Genomic DNA, 20604 nt, shown 5'->3' with positions numbered 1-20604 from the left:
ATATTTGTCTTTTCTTTTTTCTTTTCTTTTTTTCCTTTTTGTAACTGATTTTTAAGGGTATTTAGCAAAGTCAGAGTGCATTCAATAGGGGCCAAGTCCCGCACAGCATTGGAGAGCAGGGAAACAGACTAGTGTGCTTTGAGCACAGGTTTCCTGCTGGCTAGGACTGGATTCCCCAGAGTGGACCAGGGCCCTGCATTTTGGAGTGATCTGGATAAATTCATGGATTTAAGTCCATTAATGGCTATTAGCCAGGATGGGTAAGAAATGGTGTCCCTAGTCTCTGTTTGTCAGAGGGTAGTGATGGATGGCAGGACAGAGATCACTTGATCACTACCTGTTAGGTTCACTCCCTCTGGGGCACCTGGCATTGGCCACTGTTGGTGGATAGGATACTGGGCCGAATGGACCTTTGGTGTGACCCAGTTTGGCCACTGTTATGTTATGTTCCTGTGAGGAGGAGGAGTGTGCCTGCCATCGACCAGCAAGTGCTTGCTGCTGTGTTTGCTGGACCTGAAGTTTCTTAATTGGTTAATAAAATGCCAGTTTAGGATTGAGCGTGAACCTTTTTAATTTAATTCATTCTTGTCCCAGTTTTGATGATAAATGAGGAAAAGAAAGACCTTTTCATATGTTTGTGATTTCTGACTCCTTCTGTGGCATCAGCTACCTGGATAAATGACACACTGTGTAGGTTGAGAAAACAGGTTCTTTCCTAGGCTCATGTTTTGTTTTTAAAGGAGTGTTATTCTGCAGTTATAGCATGAGAGATGTGTGTTGTAGATTCATAGAATAAGTGAGGGAGAGGGAAGGCAGAAAGAAATTGGGAGTGCATTATATGCAACAAAATAGGGGATTTTCATATAAAAAATCTATTATAAAAAATCTGATTTACAGAACAGCAAAATTTAGTAAATACATCACCACATTTTCAGCCTCGGTCTTAAGTATAAAAGAATTTCTGCTAGAAACTAAGCCATACATGATATCTAGTTGGTATTGATATCTAACACTGGTAGCCGAGCTGGGACTGCTAGCATCAAATATCTCCAGTAGCTGGTGATGGGACAGTAGATGGGGAGAGCTCTGAGTTACTACAGAGAATTCTTTCTCAGGTGTCTGGCCGGGGGTCTTACCCATGTGCTCAGCGTCTAACTGATCATCATATTTGGGGTCAGGAAGGAATTTTCCCTCAAGTCAGATTGGCAGAGACCCCAGAGGGGTTTTGCCTTCCTCTGCAGCATGGGGCACTCTTAGGTTTAAGATAGTGTAAATGGTGGATTCTGTGTAACTTGAAGTCTTTAAATGATGATTTGTGGGTTTTAGTAACTCGCCAGAGGATAGAGTTCTATTACAAGAGTGGGAGAGTGATGTTCTGTGACCTGCAATGTTCAGGAGGTCAGACTAGACCTTTCTGAATTTCAAGTCTGAGACTAATCTAGACTAAGTTCTTAGGAGCTGCAGACAAGTTAAATAGGGCCTTGACTCCACCCCTTTTGTATTGCAACCAGTTAGCCTCCTCCACCATTCCATGTGGTGGAATGTTTTCCCTTTAATTTAAAACATTATTATACCTTTTCTCCTCTAAGTAGGAGGTAATAAGGGCCCACCACCAACAACATATGTGAAAAAGCACAACAAATCAAAATGAGAACCAAGAAACAGCTAAACTAAGGATTGGCCATCCTCTGTGCGAAACTGCAGTGCCACATTCTCGGCACCAGATGGTGCAGTATGAGGGGATAAACAGCAGCACCCACAAGCCCCATCACATGAGCTAAAACAGAGTCCATCAGCAAATACCCACTGTCCTATATTGTGTCCTGGTCTCTGTTTTGTAATGAGGTCTGAAAGAAGAAGGAAGAAATCAGCTGTGCAGTATGCACCCTGCTGTTGTTTGTTTTTCTTCCTTACCTTTCCCCGGGGGCTTTCCATACAGTTTCAGTGAAGGATTTTAATGCAACTAAAATAGGTTTTTTTGGTATTAACCTAAGGGGTAAAGCTATTAAATGTTTTTCTCCTACTCAGAGGTAGCCTGCTCTATCACAGGGAGTAGTACAGCAATTCTGTAAATCCAGATTTAGAATAATTGCATACTTGTAAAGTAATAATAATTAACAGAAATGTTATCTTTGCACTTTAGGATTGATTTTATTGCATTTTTATTTGTGCTATTATTTCTCAAGCATGATAATAAAAATAGTTTAAAATTTCTTAGACTGTATTTCAAAATGGTTTAAATTGGTGGTTGTCTTTATTTTACAAAATGAACTTAACTGAAATTTACCTCACTCTGTTCCTGAAAACTCCATGCCTCCAGCTGGCATTCTACTGTTAAACTCTAGTCAGGTGTTGCCCCCTCCACCCGTTGCCATTGTCCTTCTTAGAGTTATGAAACAAAACTTTAAGGAAAAGTCACTCAAGCTCTTCCCCTGACCCTGTCTGTCCTTGTTTGGAGACCCATAATTATCACCCCAACCTACAAATCTCGGCTCATCTACTATATATTAGACTGTAAGGTTCTCAAGATAGGAACCTCGTTTTGTGTCTGCAGAGCACTGTGCAGGCTCATGGCACATGCAAGTAGCATAGATTTCATTAAGTTTATGTATGTCATAAAATCTGAACCTGTATATCTTAGAATGGGCACACTTCTTCATTAATATGGGGACAATCTGTGCTTTAGGATTTAGCTACTTCCTGCATTTTACTAGCATCTCCTCAGGAGTGAGAGCATCAACCAAGTTGCTTTTATTCACCTTCCAACATCTTAGGAACACTACCATCTTAGTATGATGAAAATGAGACTGAGCGAATGGCCATGCAAGCAAAATAGTCCTATTCTCTCACAAAAGGGCCTTCGATGTTATGTGGAATAAGAAGTGGTGATAGGAATGAAGCTTGCAGAACCCTACACAAGAATGTTTGGGACAGAAACTCAATTTCTCAATGTCACTGTGAGGGATCCCTCCCCTCAGCCCTTGCTTCATGAACAAGACCTCATGGCCAATAGTATGAAAGGCTGTTCAGAGATCTACTCATACTGACCGTTTTCCATCCAGCAAGGAGACTGCTATGCATGGAGGCTGAAAGGGATCAGGGAAACCTGTGTAACTCAGATGACATAATTCACTTCTCCCAAACTCTTTCAAAAACTTTACCTAAAAAGACAATTTAAGAGACAAGCCAACAACTGGCAGGATCACCAGCATCAAGAGGTGGATTCATAAGCAGAGGCCTAAAGGCAGCTGTTTTGAGAGAAACTGTGTGTATTCCCCACTTGTGAAGATGTCAGCCCTGCATAAGCAGGGACAAGACATTAGTTGCAGACCACCTGGCTGGCTGTGGGCCTATCAGCTGGCACAGGGGTGGTGCTGGAATAAGCTAAAAAGATACATTTAAACTGCATTAATGTTAAAAATGTAAAAACATACTGAAATTTTCTGCACTGCAGCTGCACTATCCACCAAAAGGAACATCACTAAGCCCCCACTTCTGCCCCTGGGACTAAACAAGAAAATGAAATATTTATATATAAAAAGAGAATTGACTAGATTGTATAATTCTTATATCTATTTAAAACAGCTAAAGGTAGTAGTGAGAAAAATGCATTAAAAAAGAAGACAGTTAATGTTAAATAAAATGTTGCAGATGCAGCGTCCTAATTTCTCTTGGTCTGGGACTTTGCTGCTGTAGCACTAATGGAAAAGTATAATGTTTAGATGGTTCCTCAGTGGGTTGAAGTAAATGGAGCTACCTCAATGTACGCCATCTGGGAATCTGATCTGTTATGTTATGTTAGAAATATGAAACAGATTAAAGCCTATACTTTTTATTATGTTGATTTTTTTCCATTTTACCTATATTTATTTAACATTAGATTTTTTTTGAGGTAACATATTAGAAGTTGCCTTCTTGATATAAGAATGGTAAATTACTGATCCCTGGATTTACTTATAATTTGGTTTGATTAAAGGAAGAATATTTCTTATCTGTAATAAATCATGCCTCTCTAATTCTTTGTTTGAAATTTAGAGATAAGAACATTATGCAGATTAGTCTAGATTAGAGAATACTGTGGGAAACTTCACAAAGAGCTAACAAAGGTAAATTAATTGCCACTATCGTGGCCGATGAAATTCACGATTGACAAAATTATCAGTGAATGTATACTTCTGGGAAAACTGGAGTTAAAGCTAAAGTAGCATACCTAGATTTTACACCATTATTCTTACAGCTGATCAAAAATTCTGTAGCATCTCTATTTAGAATTAGAAATGGATATTTTTTACTAAACTGAATATGAAAACCAATTATAGAATCAATACAGTGACCCATATGATTTTTTTAAAACTTTGAATTTAAATTTCATTCATTTAATGTTATCCCATACTGAGTTTTCACTATGCCTGGATTTTTATATGGACAATGTTTAACTGCATCATACAAGATGCAGATTGGCGGCTGAAGATTTTGACAGCTGGATTGGGACTTTTAATAGTTGGAGGAGTCATGACACACAGTTTGAGATCTTGGGATAATCTTATTAAATTGTTGTTTCTGCTCGGAAATCATCAGCAGTGAAATGCTGCCATTTATGTTGCCCTGTTTACAGTTGAGAGTTAACACCTCTTGGAGATGAATAGGCAGTTCTTTTTCTGAACCATTGTTGTAGGCTGACTTCAGACTCAGGAAGGTAACACTGCATCAGGTAGCTTTGAAAATGTGAACCAAATAAGTGTTTTGCAACAACGAATGCTAGAAATCACAGACACAGACACAGGCACTAATATCAAGGATAAATTCCTGGCTGCAGAATCACAAAATGCCTGTGATCCTAATTGTAGGTGTGTAAGAATCAGTCAGTGAGTATTAGTAGTGCTGTTTTCTAGGAGATATGATGGAGCTGAAAGGATAATGGATTTGTAATGTAGAGAGTCTGTTTTGTCCATGGTGTGCATCTATAGAACTTTTTGGAATGCAAGAATGGGAGAAGTAGATGTTGGGGTTGAACCAGACTTGGGAATTGGTGGGAAGAATAGAATGATGGGGGAAAGGAATCAAGGGTGGAGACCAGCAGTCAAAGGTAAGTACATGCAGTTGGTAATGGTATGGCAATCAATTCATAGGGTCTCGTGGGCAATATTTAGCTCATTCCAAGAGGCAATAGTTGGGTCCCTGCTATGTGGAGTGGGAGTTATGGTCTTTGATCACAAATCTGAAAGCATTTGTATCTTGTATCTTTTAATTTAGAGCAGAATGGGGTGGGGGAAGGTTCATGAAGATTTAGCAAGAGTTAATGCTCTATTTCTATCAGCAGAAGCTGAAACTGATAGTTCCAAAACTCTCTGTGCTCTAATAATTAAAAAAAAATGTAGTTTTAGGAAGTAAATGTAGCCTTTGAAACTATGCAGGGAATTACAGCTTTAATGGAATCTGTACTGGAGATGAAATGTGAAGCACTGCTCTTAATAAAGTGTATTTTATTCCTAATAAACCTTTGGTTCTTCTAAAAATTCTGAACGGGTGGGGGGGAACCCTCTTAGATCAATGTAGGACTGTTATAGCTGAGAGTCATTCTGTTTCAGAGATTGAGGGGGGAAAAAAGGCCTAGTTTGTAATAGTTGGCATGCATAATTGTGCACACACATTTCCATGTGTCTGAGCTGAAAGCAAAAATTGGGATTGTGTCCTGTACCTATACTGTGATACCTTATGTCTATGCATGGATGATAATTTATTAATACAGTTTACAGAAAATTAATAAAAACACCTGGAAACAGAATTAGACAATAAGGCCACCAACATCTGCCTGCCTATTTTGCAGTTGTGGGAAATTAGCCAGGTGGAACACACCTACCTTCCCCCAAGTCAGTGCTTCAGGTGGATATGAAAAACTCCAAGGTTTCTGACCAAATGCCCAGGTGAAGATTCCTTCTCATTCCCAAATCTGAGGATCAGTAAATCCCTGTGCATATGGGGTTTTACACAAAGTTCACTGGCTTCAATGAGAGACTTTCCATTGACTTCAGAGTGCTTTGGGTCAGGCCCTTAAGAACGAATCCTATATTAAGTATCTATCTTAATGTATAACCTAAATTACTTTTGTATGTCCACGTACATTTCTTCTTCAGGCTTAGTAAGGTTCTGCTAGTAATCCATGAAATGTCAATATTGTTTACCCCATGAAAGGGGTAGAGGGAGAGAGAGCCCTCCATCTAATTAACCATAACTTTTTCTTTCCTGTGAATAAATCTTATGCTTGTAGAGTCCCTAATGAGAATTACTGCTGATAATTGGGGCAGTGTTAGCTTAGCGTTAATGTGGCATTTATAATATATTTTTGCATTGAATAGTTACTATATATTCCAGTAAAAATAGAAATAACACATCATAGATCTGTATGTCTGTGTATATATTATAGACAGATAAACATTTGCTATAGGTATAATATAATGTCAACTTAAGATATTAAAATCAGGCAAGTATAACGATAAATATTGTATCAAACAGATGTAGAGTGGTCACATGTTTAAAAACTTGTCTATCTCTAGAGAAGAAAACGTTATCTCAGTATCTGCAAATGCAGTGAATGCTGCAGTTTGGTAAAACAAATTTGGAAAAATTTTAAGCTTGACACCCTCATGTATAATATGTTTGTAATCAGGCCATTTTGATTTAGGAGTCTAACTTTAGGTTTTTTAAATTTGGCATGTGTATTTTCATGATCACTTATTTAAGTGCTGTCCAAGTTTGCCGGTGTCATGACTTCAAAATGTATTTTCAGTAATGAAATGCTGTTGGGTCCGACAACAGACCTTCCCAACAACACTGCACAGCATGTGTGTCAACTGTGGGCTTTGTGTATGCTGCCAGGTGTTTTGGGAATGGCATGGATATGGGGCAAATCCTCAGTTGGTGTAACCCCATTGACTTTAATGAAGCTACACTTGATTCACACCAGGTGAGGATCTGACTCTTAATGTTGCAGGAAGTGTGGTATTGGGTACCTTTATTTTACACCTTCCTTGCACTTACTCACCACTACCAGAAGCTATCCTTCATGGGACTCTTCCTTTCACATGCAGTGTTTTTGACTGATGCACACCCTGCCCTCCCACTTGTTACGAAAGAAAAACTAGACCTTATTTGCACTACCCCAGAATGCCAATGGGAATTCATTTAGACTATTTTCCTATGTATACATGTTTTCTGGGCAGCTTACATCAGATGTCGAACTTACATCCCCAAGAGAGACAGAATTTTGGCCAATGAACTTGTGTTTCATGGAGCTTTTATGGGACTGTGTATTTAAAAGTTTGTAAGTAAATAAAGCCTCATTATGAATCACAATGACCATAAATGTGGCAGTCGTTCTGAATCAGTTATATTTTCCATCACATCCATTTTATGGCTGTTTCCAGTTTCGTTTTAAAATTATTTTTGAATAACAAAACTTCAATGTTCTTAGCCCAAGAATATTTTTTTTTAGTAAATTTCCCTCCCATCACCCAAAATGTTGTCTATATAAATGAATAAAAGGAATAATAGCTCATCACTGTGTTACTTTTGTATGTCCTTTGAAATCAGAATTAGCTTGAATTATTAAAAGGGCAAATGATTCATTAATAATAACACATTTGCTCATAGCAATTTGGCAAAATTAGGGTCTCATCCTGCAACCCTTACTCATACTAGATGCTTTTATGCTTGGAAATATTTGCATTTGCATAGCATCATTGGGCCCCATGGTTTTAAAACTGCAGGGAGATGTAACTTTAAAAAGTTTCTTCTTGACGTGGGGTGTAATTGGTTTTACAATGATTTTTTGATTGAAATAGCAGGTCGAAACCACTTGTTAAAAATGGCCTAAAACTATACTTAGGGTACATTTGCACAGCAAAGAGAGACCTCATCAACTGATTTGGGCTTAAAGAGTTTATACTATAGAGATAAAAATAACAGTATAAACATTTGGGCTCAGGCTGGAACCCAGGCTCTGAAATCTAGTGAGGTGTAAAGTCCTGGAACCTTACCACCAGCCTGAGCCTGAACGTCTACACTGTTACTTTTAGCCCTGTAGCATGAACCTGAGTCACTTGACCTTAGCTCTGAAACTCGCTGCCGTGTTTGGTTTTGGTTTTTGTTTGTTTGTTTGTTTTGCAGTGCAGCCATATCCTTTGACAATATTTCATAATGCCAAGTGAGCCTTTAAGATCTATCCAATAAATGGGACACATTTTTCAAGCTGTCTCAGTACGCATGTTTACGCAGCAATCTGTCAGACATCTATTGGAAAAGAAAGAGGGGGAGGAAGTAATAGATGTAAGAAAGGCCATTCTGTTACAAAGCACAGAAGACTGAATATCTTAGTTTGTCATCAGTCTGAATATACTCTTAGGAGTGATGTCCTGCTGTGATCCTTGAGGTCAGTACTGCAGCTGTTCACAGTCCTCACATTTTCATGTCAGAGAGGCTGATGGAAGGATGTTCTCAACAGAGTCATCAACTCTGGACAATACATCCTCCACCAGTCTAACAAACCCAGTGTTTGCTGGATCTTTAAGACAAGATTCACCCACACAGTAGTTTAATTTCCTGAGAGCCCTAAGACTTTGGTCTAATTCAGGGGTAGGCAACCTATGGCAAGTGGGCCGAAGGCAGCACATGAGCTGATTTTCAGAGGCACACTCACTATCCGGGTCCTGGCCACGAGCCCGGGGGGCTCTGCATTTTAATTTAATTTTAGATAAAGCTTCTTAAACATTTTAAAAACCTTATTTACTTTACATACAACAATAGTTTAGTTATATATTATAGACTTATAGAAAGAGACCTTCTAAAAAACGTTAAAATGTATTACTGGCACGCAAAACCTTAAATTAGAGTGAATAAATTAAGACTCGGCACTCCACTTCTGAAAGGTTGCCAACCCCTGGTCTAATTCCAGTTGTTGGGATTAGTGTGTGTGGGGAGTGGTGACTGGAGGGTGCTAAGTGATACACAGGAGGTCATTTTAGATAATCTGATGGTCCCTTCTGGCCTTAAACTCTGTCTCTGTGTTTTCACAGCTATTTTCTCAGTGGGGGAGAGATCAGGTGTAGAAGTTTAGGCATTTGACTTAAAGTCATTTGTAGCATTAGATTTTGTATGTGATCTCACGGCATTCTTTTCTTTGATGCATTTATAAATAAAATAGAAGGCCAGATCCTTGGCTGGTGTAAATTAGGGAATTTCTGTTATCTTCAGTAGACCTATGCCTATTTACATCTGACAAAAAATCTGAGTGGAGTTCTATTTTCACACATTTATACAATATATAATGAAGCTGCTGTATGTTAACTACTGTAATGAGACCTTACTGAGAGAGACAAGACAGAGTTATAATGTTTAAATAATAATCTTTGGTTAAAAACTAGTATGGATTTTGAAAAAAAAATATTCTTCCCTTAACCTCTTTTACCCTTTTATGAAAGCAATTGTTTGAGCTTAAGTTACTTTATTGCTGATCACCTTAAAAATAAATTAGAAAAAGTGAGTTATTTTTGAAATCTGTTTACTTTCCACTGAAATAAAGTTATTTTAAGTATTTTTTTTCTTTTCTCTCAATGTGACTTCATTAATACACACTAAAATGCCACTTTCATCTGAATCTGTAGCAGAAAGCAGTGTAAAGACAGGACTTTGAGATTTTTTTGCACATTTTTTCTATACTTTATTCAAAATGTAACTCTAGGTTCCCATGTTGTACTTCTATAGAAGAAAAAAAGATGGTTTGCAGAAGGCCTCAAAATAATCTTCCCATCCATCTTTGCTAATGACCCCTCTCTCTTCTTTTTTCCTGGTAACAGTGGCACCAAACTGGTCACTTCAAGTGGAGACACAACAGTACGGATATGGGACTTCACAAAGGGTGAATGTATTCTGACTTTAGAGGGGCACAGCCGTGCAGTCTGGGACTGCTCATGGCACTCCTGTGGAGATTTTGTGGCTTCTGCTTCCATGGACAACACCAGCAAAATATGGGACATTAACAGGTGTGTACTTATTGAAAATCGTTGCGTGATTGATTGATAACTATAATTAACAGCAAAATGTGGTATGTTTTAGGTCACTTGCAGAGCGATATATTTAGGCCAGATTCCAGTAAAGCATGTGGTTGGCTTTCAGCATGAGTAGTTCCACTGATGTCAACATTAGATTAAGAATGTATGTGCTTTGCTAGATCAGGGCTTTAGTCAGATGAGCGGTGGGAGGCAGGTAATTTAGAGTATTTCAGAACAAGATTGTTTTATTTTGCATCTGAATTTCCTTGGTGATCAATGCTTTGTGAGCCACAGGACTGGCTCCAGGCACCAACTTACCAAGCAGGTGCTTAGGGCGGCAACGCCAGAGCGGGGCGGCACTTTAAGGTATTCGGTGGCAATTAGGCGGACGGTCCCTCACTCCCACTCAGAGCAAAGGACCTCCTGCTGAATTGCTGCAGGTCGCTATCACGGCTTTTTATTTATTTATTTATTTATTTAATTAATTAATTTTGGCTGCTTGAGGCGGCAAAACCCCTGGAGCCGGCCCTGGTGAGCCAGAAACTTAAATGTGTGTTTTGTAGGCTTTGTTTTGGCACATGACTACACTACACTTTCTAAACTTAGACTAGACCAGTAAGTGTGATTCCTGACTGATTAAAGGACACATGCCCTATATCCAGACATGCCAAACCCGTGAAAAAAATGCAGAAATTTGGCTTGGTTTTGGCTTAATTGGCTTGTGAGTTGCTTGTTGGCTAGTTTTTGGCTTGTAGCTTGTTTGTTTGGCTGCAGCTTGCTGTAGCTTGTCGCTTCTTTTTTTAGATCGGCTCCCGGCAAGCAGGCGTAAGGGGAGGCAAGCAGGGTTAAGGGGGGGAGAGAGTCAGGGTGCACAGCAGGCCCACCACAATCACAGACTGCAACCTGGGGGATCTAGTCACACACAGTTGGGGGAGGTTCTTTGGGATTGACTTGTTTTGAAATAGGATTAGCTTGGTTTTTGCTTTATTGTGGAAGTCGGGGTACTTATTTACTGTGTGAAAGTTGACAACTGTGCCTATATCCTTAATTTCCTTCTTTGGTCAAATTAGAGCCCACTTTATAAAAATACCTGTGTGTTTCTGCCTACAGCTCTGCTAGCAATTCTTCCACTTTAATGAGATGGCATTTTAGATGTATTAATTTGCATATATGACTCCTTGTCCCAATCTAATCTCCCTCTTTTTGCAGTTCTGGCTTCTATCCCTTCTGCATTTGAACCAGGCCATTTTCTCTTCCATGCTTTCTGGCCCCAGCCAGGGGTCATTGAGAGCACAGGAGAGACAGTCTTCTGCTTTCATTTTCAGTCCCTAAACCAGGCCTGGACTACAGCAGTCCAGAGGTGCAATTGCAGAGAAAATCCTATTCAGTCTTGGGCTGGAGCATGCTCAGTGCTGATGAAGTCTTCAGAGTTTTGTACCTTACTCACAAAAGTCTAGCAACTCTCTGCAGAGCATCCATGAAGCGCAGTTTTTCAGAGCCTTAAAATTTTTCCAAATTTGGGCAGATTTTCACAAGGTCGGCAAAAAGCACATCCTTGGCACAAAGGCACCTCTCCTGCAAAATTTCAAGTCTCTTCTTCAAAGTGCAGGGGCACTAGATCACTTCAAAGAAAGTTTGCCAGAATTTTTTTATCATGAACAAAACACTGTATTTTTCACTAGCATTGTCCTTGGGAATGGATGAACCATTATGACTGAAATAAATAAATAAATTTGCAGCACACATCCAGCTTGTGAAACTTAAGCCCAAACAATGAAAGTTTAGCAAAGTTGTAGGCAACCAAAAACAGGGTTTTTATAATTGGAAGTGTCGGGCAACCTTAATAAGAGGCCGTTCTACCAGCCTAATTATAGCCACTGTCTCTCTGAAAAGTCGTAATGGTCGGCATTAATTTGAAACTTCTCATGTCTTCATCTATTGATCGCTTGTGTAGTTGCCTCTCTTCTTAACTTCTTGTAACTTGATTATTTTTCAGCATAATTTAAAACATAGTCGTGACCTCTAATGAATAGTGCTGAGAATAGCTTTAATTGTATGTCTGAATGGTTTTAAATTTGCTTAGGGGTGGTTACGTTTTAGACATCTTAAAATATCTCCACCAAGGAAGCTTTTGTTGTCGGAGAAATTAACACAAAGCTTCACCACCAACCCTAGCCTCCCACTCCTACTAATTTACAGCTGGCCTTTCTACCTTCTCTGTACAGTCTGATGTACATTTTGCATTCGGCAGTAGGTGAGGCTCAACTGCTCCTACAACCACAAGTAAGCACCACAGGGACAATGTGAAAAATATAATGGTTAAAATCTTAAGTAATGAAAGTGTAAATTCTTAGCTAGAGTCAGAGGTGGTACAAGAATGTTGTACAATATAAACAGTCAGACTTAGGAGACTCAATGGTTATCAAATTAGGATGCTTACGTGGAAACTTCACTGGTTGATTTTTCTGTGTTGTAAAAGTAGCCTGTGTTCTTACTTATTTACTTTAATTTGATCATATTGAGTCCAAAAGGTAATAACAGAATGGCCCAGCTACTTACTGAAGTTAGATTTCTTTGCACAATGTACTGTAGAAAATATTTTCTGTATATACGGTATGTACAGACTGGCTATAGAAGACCTTTGGAAACACTGATCCCTACAAATAGACAAGTATTTACTATTCCCTACTGAAGACTCAAAAAGAGAATATTTTGCTTGTCTCATTAAATACCTCAAGTTGAGTATAAAAAAAAAAGGAAGGCACTGAAAATATGTTTGAAAATTTTGACTTTAAAATTTTGCACACTGGTCCATGCCACATGAGTCAGGATTCTTTGTGCATAATTTATCCATGATACTCCCACTCCTTGAACACTGCACACAGTTCTGGTCATCCCATTTTAAAACAGACATATTAGAATTTGAAAGAGTATAGAGAAAGGCAACAAAAATGATTAGGGGTACGGAATAGCTTCTATATGAAGAGTGATTAAAAAGACAGCACTGTTCATCTATAATGTCACAAAAGACAACATGTTAATAATAATTTCATTATGAATGTATTTGTATTTCAGAAGCACTCAGAGGCCCCAGTCAGCACTTGGACCCCTCTCTGCTAGGCAGAGCACACAGATGTAATGAAAACACCCTCCCTTCCAAAAAGAATTTACAGATTACATGAAGTGCTTTTTAAAACGTACATTGCTTCAACTGTGGCTGCAAGTGCAAACAAGCTACTCCCTATGTAAACCTAATGAGTCCTTTGTACCATAGAGGGAAAACTGTCTTACTATACAAGATTCACCTTGTATAGAGGCTGCTGTTGGGGATAAACCAAACCCCTAGCTACAGTCAGGGGAAGGTAAAGGTGATGCCACTTGCCAAGCTTCACCTATTGCCCCTACAACTCTGGCTGAGGTCAGTGTACTCCCCATTCAAGTACCACATGAAAAAGAAGGTCACAGTCCTACTTCAAGTGCTGAGGGAGATGAGCTGGAGGCGAGACTCCAGATGGTACGAAAGGGAGGGGTGCATTCTCTACCCCCTCTCTGACAGTGACACTCAGCACGTACTATCAGGAACAGCATAGGGCGCCCGTAACACTGGCTTGCATGGCATTCTTATCTGTTCCATGGAACTCCACAATGTGGATCTTGACAGACAATGCATCTACAATGCATTACATAAACAAGTGTCCCTCTGCCAGGAAGCCATCAAGCTATTGACGTGGTGCCATCACCACAGGATAATCCCATTGAACAGTTCTGGCAGAAATTTCCCTCCCAAAATAGAGCCTAAAGCAGACACCTGCCCTGAAAAATTTCATCCTAACAGCAGAAAGATACCAGCCCTTCCTATAGCAACAGAGGCACAGCTGTTTGGTTGCTCGGGTTCTTTCCTCTTACATTTTCATACATTTCAATGCTTTGTATTTGAAATAGAACAGATTTATCTGAACACAGGTTCCAAATGAGTACCTCCATAGAGTAAAAATGGATCCAGTAGCCCCTCTCCTGTCTCCAGTCTTTGCTGGTATAGTCAGCAGGGGTGGCTCCAGGCACCAGTGCAGCAAATGCGTGCCTGGGGCAGCAAACTGTGGGTGGCACCCTGCCGGTCCCTGCGAGGGCGGCAGTCAGGCAGCCTTTGGCGGCATACCTGTGAGAGGTTTGCTGGTCCCTCAGATTCGGTGGCAATTTGGTGGTGGGGACACCGAAGCCATGGGACCGGCAGATCTCCCACAGGCAAGCCACTAAAGGTAGCCTTCCTGCCATGCTTGGGGTGGCAAAAAAGCTAGAGCCACCTCTGATAGTCAGAGCTGAAACCAACAAATGGAGGGAGTCCCATGGTGCTGATAGCTTAGTGTGGACCTGTGACACCTGTCAGATTTACCCAGGAAGTGGGTTTGGCTGTATTAGAAAAACTTCAGTTGTGAGCCCTCAAATAGCTCAAAATAAAATCTTTTCTGATGTGCTTTCCCTGGTGAAAATTACCCAAGTACTGAGCCAGGTGGTGCTGAGTTCAGTAGACATCAAAGAGAAGTCTGCTGTCTGTTCCTGACTGCTGCTTCCCATTACCAGAGCCTCCAACTCCACTAATCTGACAGTGTGGCCACTTTCCATTTTCTCTTTATTTTAAAAAAATCTATATTGCATGCTGCTTACAGCTCCCAATTCAACCTTCCTAAAAGAAAGTACAGCTTGTGTTACTCCCAGCAGCCAGCCACTTTCGCTTCCCCACAACTGAACTGCTGCTGCTTCAGCTGCTTCTTGTCAGCAGATCGATGTAAAGATTTCATTTTACTGTTGGACAGGCTGAATCCAGAGCACAGTACGCTCTACATGTACCCTTTTACAGAATGTGAAAAGTAGGCCAGCTGCCACTGAGGAAAAGGGGATCTGATGACAGAAAGGCATGATGAGATATAATACAGGAGATCCAACCTACGACTCCAGTCCTGCAAGACAGTCAGATGGAGTTGACCCTAATTCCACACTGATTGCTCACAGGTGAAGGGTCATTCTCTACGTAATGGTACTATGTAAATCCATGATACTCCCACTCCTTGAACACTGCAGTTCTGATCATCCCATTTCAAAACAGACATATTAGAATTTGAAAGAGTATAGAGAAAGGCAACAAAAATGATTAGGGGTACGGAATAGCTTCTATATGAAGAGTGATTATCTTGGAGGAGATACAACTGAGGGGGTCTACGATAAACATCCATAAAATCATGAATGGTGTGAAGAAAGTGAAATAAGGAAGTGTTATTTTCACCCCTTCACGTAACCTAAGAATCAGGAGTCACTCAATGAAATGAATAGGCAGTAGGTTTAAAACAAAGGAAGTACTTCTTCACAAAACGCACAGTCAACCTCTGGAACTCATTGCTAGGGGATGTTGTGACGGCCAAAAGTATAACTGGGTTCAAAAATAATTAGATGTGTTCATGGATGATAGGTGCATCAAGGGCTATTAGCCAAGGAGGTAAGAGATGCAGCCCCCTAAGACTCTGTCTTTCAAAACCTGGGACAGGATAACAGAGGATGGATAGTTTCGATAATTGCCTTGTTGTTTTCATTGCCTCCAAAGCATCTGGCACTGGCTACTGTCGGAAGACAGGGTACTAGGCTAGATGGACCATTGATCTGACCACCGTATAGCCATTTTTATGTTCTTACAGAAGGTGTTGTAAGCTAGGGGCGTAAAAGAAGAGAAAAGATAAGTTAGATATTAAACCATATTAACTTTAAAAAAATACAGTGGTCCCAGTAATTAAAAGCATCTGTTTTTGCTAAATTGATATGTATTTTCCTCTTTTCTTCATTATGAACCATTTTCCATAGCAAAAGTTATGTCTAAAAAGAGAATAAAATATATTACAGTGCCTTTTTTGTAGAAATGTAATAGCTGTACTGCACTGCATGTATATGTAATAGTCAGCCTATTCAGTCAGAGGGAATTCAGCTGTCTGAGCCACAAGGCCATCCTTTCTCTACCTGCAGTCCCTTATTTCATTCAACACCTTTCAACTTCTGCAACAAACAAGTTTGAAGTCCTTCAGATAAAAGCCTCATTCACTGCACAACCCTGATTTATTCTCAAAGCACTGTCTACTCTGTGCACTGAATGGCGTAGGGGAACTATGTGGGGGAATGTGCTCATATAGTTAAAACTATAATTCAGAAGGACAAGGATGGGTTTTTGGTTTCTTTATTTTTTTTTTGGAGTGCTTGACTTTACAACCTTGGCATTCTGTTGACTTAGGTTTTTAAAATGTAATTTCCTATGTTTATTTTTTTTTAATTTAGGCAAATGCTGTTCTATCAGCTCTACTTCTCAATTTAAAGGGCGAACGTTTTTAAACATTTGTAAAACAATGCATTTTCCCCCCAGCCTTATTCTCAGAAACAGCTGAACTATTTTTACTGAAACATGCCAGGAAAATTCAACCTGATGCTAACACTCAGCATGGGAAATTTCATCCTGAATTGTTAAAATTTTGCAAAGTTATTAAAAAAAACAAATGAAAAAGTGTCTCATAATGGACAGTTAGACAACCCTGACAATAGACATCGCAAAGAGCTCTGCCTATAATATTAACATTGCGGTTATGTCTAAAAGCACCAGTCAGGGGTCAGGAGCCCATTACACATGGAATGAAAATCCAAAGGAATTTACAGTCTAGGAGTATGATGAGAAAACAGGTGTATGCAACAAAAAGATCCAATGGGGGAAGGATTATTATGATTACTGTAGTAATCAATGGTAAATCATTCAATTTAATCCACTGCTAAATTATTTTTAGTATTGATAAACTCATATTTTTATAAATGAGTTTTTTTCACTGCTAACATACTTAGATGAGTGTCCTAGATACATTCAAACACTCTGGGAAAACATCACTTTGAAAAATACTACAAGTGTAAAACCGATATCAAGGCTGTTAACCAGAAATGACACATGGAGGGGAGTATGCAGGGTCACATACTTCCCTCCCCCCATTTCTTGGGGCGCCTCTGGTGATGAGGCCCAGTAGCAAGGAGGCCACACTCCCCTTGGCAGCAGGATTCTGTTTCCCTGCAGTGCGGGGAGGGAGGAAGCAGCAGCATGGCTAGCTGCCAGCTGAGCTCCTCTCCCCACTACATGGGGCTGCTTCACCTTCCCTGCTGCTGGAGGCAGAGGCAACTTGTGGGACTCCAGCAGCCCCAGGTGGTGGGGGAGGAGCTCAGCTATCAGCCAGCCGCCCTCCTGCTTCCTCTCTCCCCATGCTGCATGGACACACTGAGAGTGCCGCTGCCAGGGCGAGTGCTGCCTCCTTACTGCTGGGCAGCCACCAGAAATGGTGGGGGGATGTGACCCCCCCAGAACCTTTCATTTGTACCCCAGCCACAGCTACGGGTCCCCTCTGCTGCGAACTGTCACCTTTCCAAAGAAGATACATTATAAGTAAGCAACACGCAGAAAATCTCTCCTTGATGATGAATCTGCTTGGTACCTATATAGCAGTTTTATCAGTAGATCTCAAAGTGCTTTACAAAGGAAGTAAGCAACACTATCCCCATTTTTACTGATAGAGAAACTGAGGCACAGTGAGGCGAAATAGTTTGCCCAAGGTCACCTGGCAGGCTAGTGGCACAGCAAGGCAGAGAACTCAGTGCTCCAGTCCAGTGTTTGATCTGCTAGGCCACATTTCATAGTAATGAAAGATAATCTTTGTTCTTTAGAAATAAACTCAGATTTCATAAAGAAATTCCCTGAACTCCTTCACAATAAATATATAATTTCTGCAAATGCCTAAAGCAATTTCTTTCTTGTATGGTTAGTTTGGTATCAGGAGTCTTTTTTGCATCTTTTCTATCAGTTCACCCACAAATGCTACTTCCGTAAGGATTTGAAATGAGATCAGTATTAGGATCTTCATCACTAATAGGAGTTAACACAGAATTTGAAACCTAAAGCCGTTCTAAAAATATAATGCATTTATGATAAGACATTAGAACATACACAACTTAGGCCTGGTCTACACTACGCGTTTAAACCGAATTTAGCAGTGTTAAACCGAATTAACCCTGCACCTGTCCACACAACGAAGCCCTTTATATCAATATAAAGGGCTCTTTAAACCGATTTCTGTACTCCTCCCCGATGAGAGGAGTAGCGCTGAAATTTGTATTGCCGTGTCGGATTAGGGTTAGTGTGGCCGCAATTCGACGGTTGGCCTCCAGGCAGTATCTCACAGTGCACCATTGTGACTGCTCTGGAAAGCAATCTGAACTCGGATGCACTGGCCAGGTAGACAGGAAAAGCCCCGCGAACTTTTGAATTTCATTTCCTGTTTGACCAGCGTGGAGCTCTGATCAGCACGGGTGGCGATGCAGTCCCAAATCCAAAAAGAGCTCCAGGACCGTACGGGGAGATACTGGACCTGATCACTGTATGGGGAGACAAATCTGTTCTATCAGAGCTCCGTTACAGAAGACGAAATGACAAAGCATTTGAAAAAATCTCCAGGCTATGATAGAGGCCACAGCAGGGACTCAGCACAGTGCTGCGTGACAAACGTAACGGAAAGCCAAAGAATCAAATGGATGCTCATGGAGGGAGGGAGAGAGTACTGAGGACTCCAGCTATCCCACAGTCCCCGCAGTCTCCGAAAAGCATTTACATTGTTGGCTGAGCTCCCAATGCCTGAAGGGTCAAAAACATTTTCCTGAGTGTTTCAGGGTGTATGTTGTCAATTTACACCCTTCTCCCCCGCCCCTGAAAGAAAAGGGAAAAAAATTGTTTCTCACCTTCTTTCAGTGTCACCATATGTCTACTGCATCCTGCTGGTAGACAGGGTCCTGCAGCGCTGAACACCAGCATCCCCTTCCCGGTGGCAGATGAAGCAAAATGACTGGTAGCCATCGTCATCATCAGCCCGTGAGTGCTCCTGACCGGCCTCGGTGAGGTCGGCCCGGGGCGCCTGGGTAAAATTGGGAATGACTCCTGGTCATTCCCGGCAGACAGTACGAAAGGTTTGGTAACTGTCCTCATCATAGCAGCTGGAGGCTGAGCTCCATCAGCTCCTCCCTCCCCTTTCGTATCTAAAGAAGATTCTGTACTCTCTGGACTATCACAGCAGCGAGAGGCTGCACTCCTCTCCCGCCCCCCACCCTTTAATGTCCTGCTTGGATGACCATAGCAGCTGGAGGCTGCCTCCCCTTCATTTTATCTCACTAAAAAGGTCAGTGTTTCTTATTCCTGCATTCTTTATTACTTCATCACACAAATGGGGGGACACTGCCACGGTAGCCCACGAGGGTTGGTGGAGGAGGGAAGCAACGGGTGGGGTTGTTGCAGGGGCACTCCCTAGAATGGCATGCAGCTCATCATTTCTGCGGGATCTCTGGGGCTCTGACCCGGAGCAGCTGTTCTCTCTGGTTCTCTAGTACACTTGCCCCATATTCTAGGCAGGACTGACTATTTTTAGACAAAACATAAAGAAGGGAATGACCCAGGGAGTCATTCCCATTTTTGTCCATGCGCCCCCAGCCGACCTCAGCAAGGCCAGTCGGGAGCACCCATGATAGCAGCAGACAGTACAAAAGGATTGATAACCATCATCGCCAATTTCCAATTGCAAATGGTGCAAAATGACTGATAACCATCATCTCATCGCCAATTTACAATGGCAGATGGTGCAATAGGAATAGTAACCATCTCTGCTACCTTGCAAAGGCAAATGAATACTGCTGTGTAGCACTGCAGTACCGTGTCTGTCAGCAGCATCCAGTACACATACAGTTACAGTGACAAAAGACAAAACAGGCTCCATTGCTGCCATGCTATGGCGTCTGCCAGGGCAATCCAGGGAAAAAGGGCGCGAAATGATTGTCTGCCGTTGCTTTCACGGAGGAAGGATTGAGTGACGACATTTACCCAGAATCACCTGCGACACTGTTTTTACCCCATCATGCATTGGGATCTCAACCCAGAATTCCAATGGGCGGGGGAGACTGCTGGAACTATGGGATAGCTATGGAATAGCTACCCACAGTGCAACACTCCGGAAATCGACGCTAGCCTCGGCATGTGGACGCACACCGCCGAATTAATGTGCTTAGTGTGGCCACGTGCATTCGACTTTATACTATCTGTTTTAAAAAACCAGTTTCTGTAAAATTGGAATAATCCAGTAGTGTAGACATACCGTAAGGCAGAGTATCATGTAAAGAATTGTGCAGGCAGAGAAGATATATAATTGTCAGTGATCGGAAAGCTGGGAACTACTGCATGCTTGTTTTTCTATTATTACTGTTAGAATGGGAAACTGGTTCTGAAATGTCTGGTCTATGCAATAGAAATTATTCACAAGCACTTTTCATTTCTGTAGCTTCTAAGTGTCTGCCATATATCAAGCCATAAATGGCATTTCTACAATCAGGATACCGTAAGGTAGCTTTGCAGTCAACAAATGTTCTTCTCTTTGAGTGTCTATTTGCCCTTGATTTAAAGATCTGTTTTGAGTAAAAAATGCAGCATCTTTTTCCCCCAAGAGACATGCAAGTGCTA

The 20604-nt window shown here is 41.0% G+C and overlaps 1 protein-coding gene across 1 annotated transcript in view; it reads left to right on the top strand.

Annotated features, from left to right (window-relative positions):
- Positions 1 to 20604, top strand: part of SPAG16 (sperm associated antigen 16) — an 844823-nt gene that overhangs the window by 545816 nt on the left and 278403 nt on the right. Inside the window, 1 exon segment of the mRNA XM_030579560.1 lies at positions 9852 to 10037. Coding sequence (XP_030435420.1) covers positions 9852 to 10037 — 186 coding nt within the window.

This window comes from Gopherus evgoodei, chromosome 11 (assembly GCF_007399415.2).
Source record: "Gopherus evgoodei ecotype Sinaloan lineage chromosome 11, rGopEvg1_v1.p, whole genome shotgun sequence".
Classification (NCBI taxonomy): domain Eukaryota; kingdom Metazoa; phylum Chordata; order Testudines; family Testudinidae; genus Gopherus; species Gopherus evgoodei.
The sequence above is the reverse complement of the archived record's forward strand: the minus strand, read 5'-3'. Positions and strand labels throughout refer to the sequence as shown.